Below are 999 nucleotides of genomic sequence, written 5' to 3'. Positions count from 1 at the left end.
TATCCTTCATTGTTTAGTTCGAAGGGTTGAGTCCAGCTGGTGCGCCCATACCGTCAATGCGAGACCCAAGCCTGCCCCCTTCATTGTCGCTGCTGTTTTCACAAGGTCCACCAAAGTCCACTGCGACATGGCTTTAGCCTTGGTCGTGTTCACCTGATGCAACAGGAGGCCCACCTGCTTCTTTTGGGGGGCAGGAAGCTCGACTGACACCTGGTTTGCCTGTTGAATATCCTCGGCTCCTGCTCCGGCCAATGCTGCTGCTCTTTGAGCCAACCTGCTGCTCAGTTGCAAATCAAGCTCAAGAGACTCCAAGAACTGTGCACGCAACAACAACATCTCCGCCTTCTCGGCGAGTTCCTTTGCAGCGACAGTTGCCCTTTGAGCAGCAGCTGCCAACCCTGTTTTAGTTTCAGATGCCTCACTGGAAAGGTTGAGGGACACGGCCACGGCTGTGATGTTATCTCTGAGTTGTTGAAGCGACTCCGTCACCAGCTTCAGCACAGTAGGGTTAACGATTGTCTTCGTCTCAACGCCTTCCTGCTTATGTATTTGTGTCGTATCCGGTTGAGGAAGAAAGAGCTGCCCTAACTGTACTCTTGCTAGGATGTTTGTCACTCTCTTGCTTGTTGCTTTGACATCCTGTCTTGCCCGTGAAGCCATTGCATCAATTGTTTTCTGACCCCATACGCCTTGAGCAGATTCTTCGGCACTCGCTATGCCGGTAATAGAATGCATGCGGAGAGCCGCCGCTTCCAGGAGGGCCTTCAGCTCTTCTCCGACCTCTTTAGCTTGCTGCACTGCTGGCTGTGCAGAAAGTTTGTCCCTTTTTTGCAGCTGTTCAATCTCCGTCTGATGTACCTGCAGCAGTCGCTCTCCCTTGTTCAGCATATCCTCCAACGCCTTCAGTTCGTCTAAGACACCGATCTCTACTTCGGTAGGAGAGTGCAGTCGCTCTACCTCTGCAGACCACAGGGCCCGCCGTTGCTGCAGGAGGTCCCG

At 53.2% G+C, this 999-nt stretch overlaps 1 protein-coding gene across 1 annotated transcript; it reads right to left on the bottom strand.

Annotated features, from left to right (window-relative positions):
• Nucleotides 1-6: 6 nt before the first annotated feature.
• On the bottom strand, nt 7-888 carry EMH_0100440 (uncharacterized protein; the record flags this gene model as incomplete). The annotated part of the gene is made up of 1 exon (XM_038022176.1): nt 7-888. The coding sequence occupies one exon, from the start codon at nt 886-888 to the stop codon at nt 7-9; it is 882 nt and encodes a 293-aa protein (XP_037878030.1).
• Between the last annotated feature and the right edge of the window lie 111 nt (nt 889-999).

Source organism: Eimeria mitis, genomic scaffold (genome assembly GCF_000499745.2).
Source record: "Eimeria mitis Houghton genomic scaffold, Emh_scaff11483, whole genome shotgun sequence".
Lineage (NCBI taxonomy): Eukaryota > Apicomplexa > Conoidasida > Eucoccidiorida > Eimeriidae > Eimeria > Eimeria mitis.
Note: the sequence above shows the minus strand (reverse complement) of the source record. Positions and strands in the feature narration are given on the sequence as shown.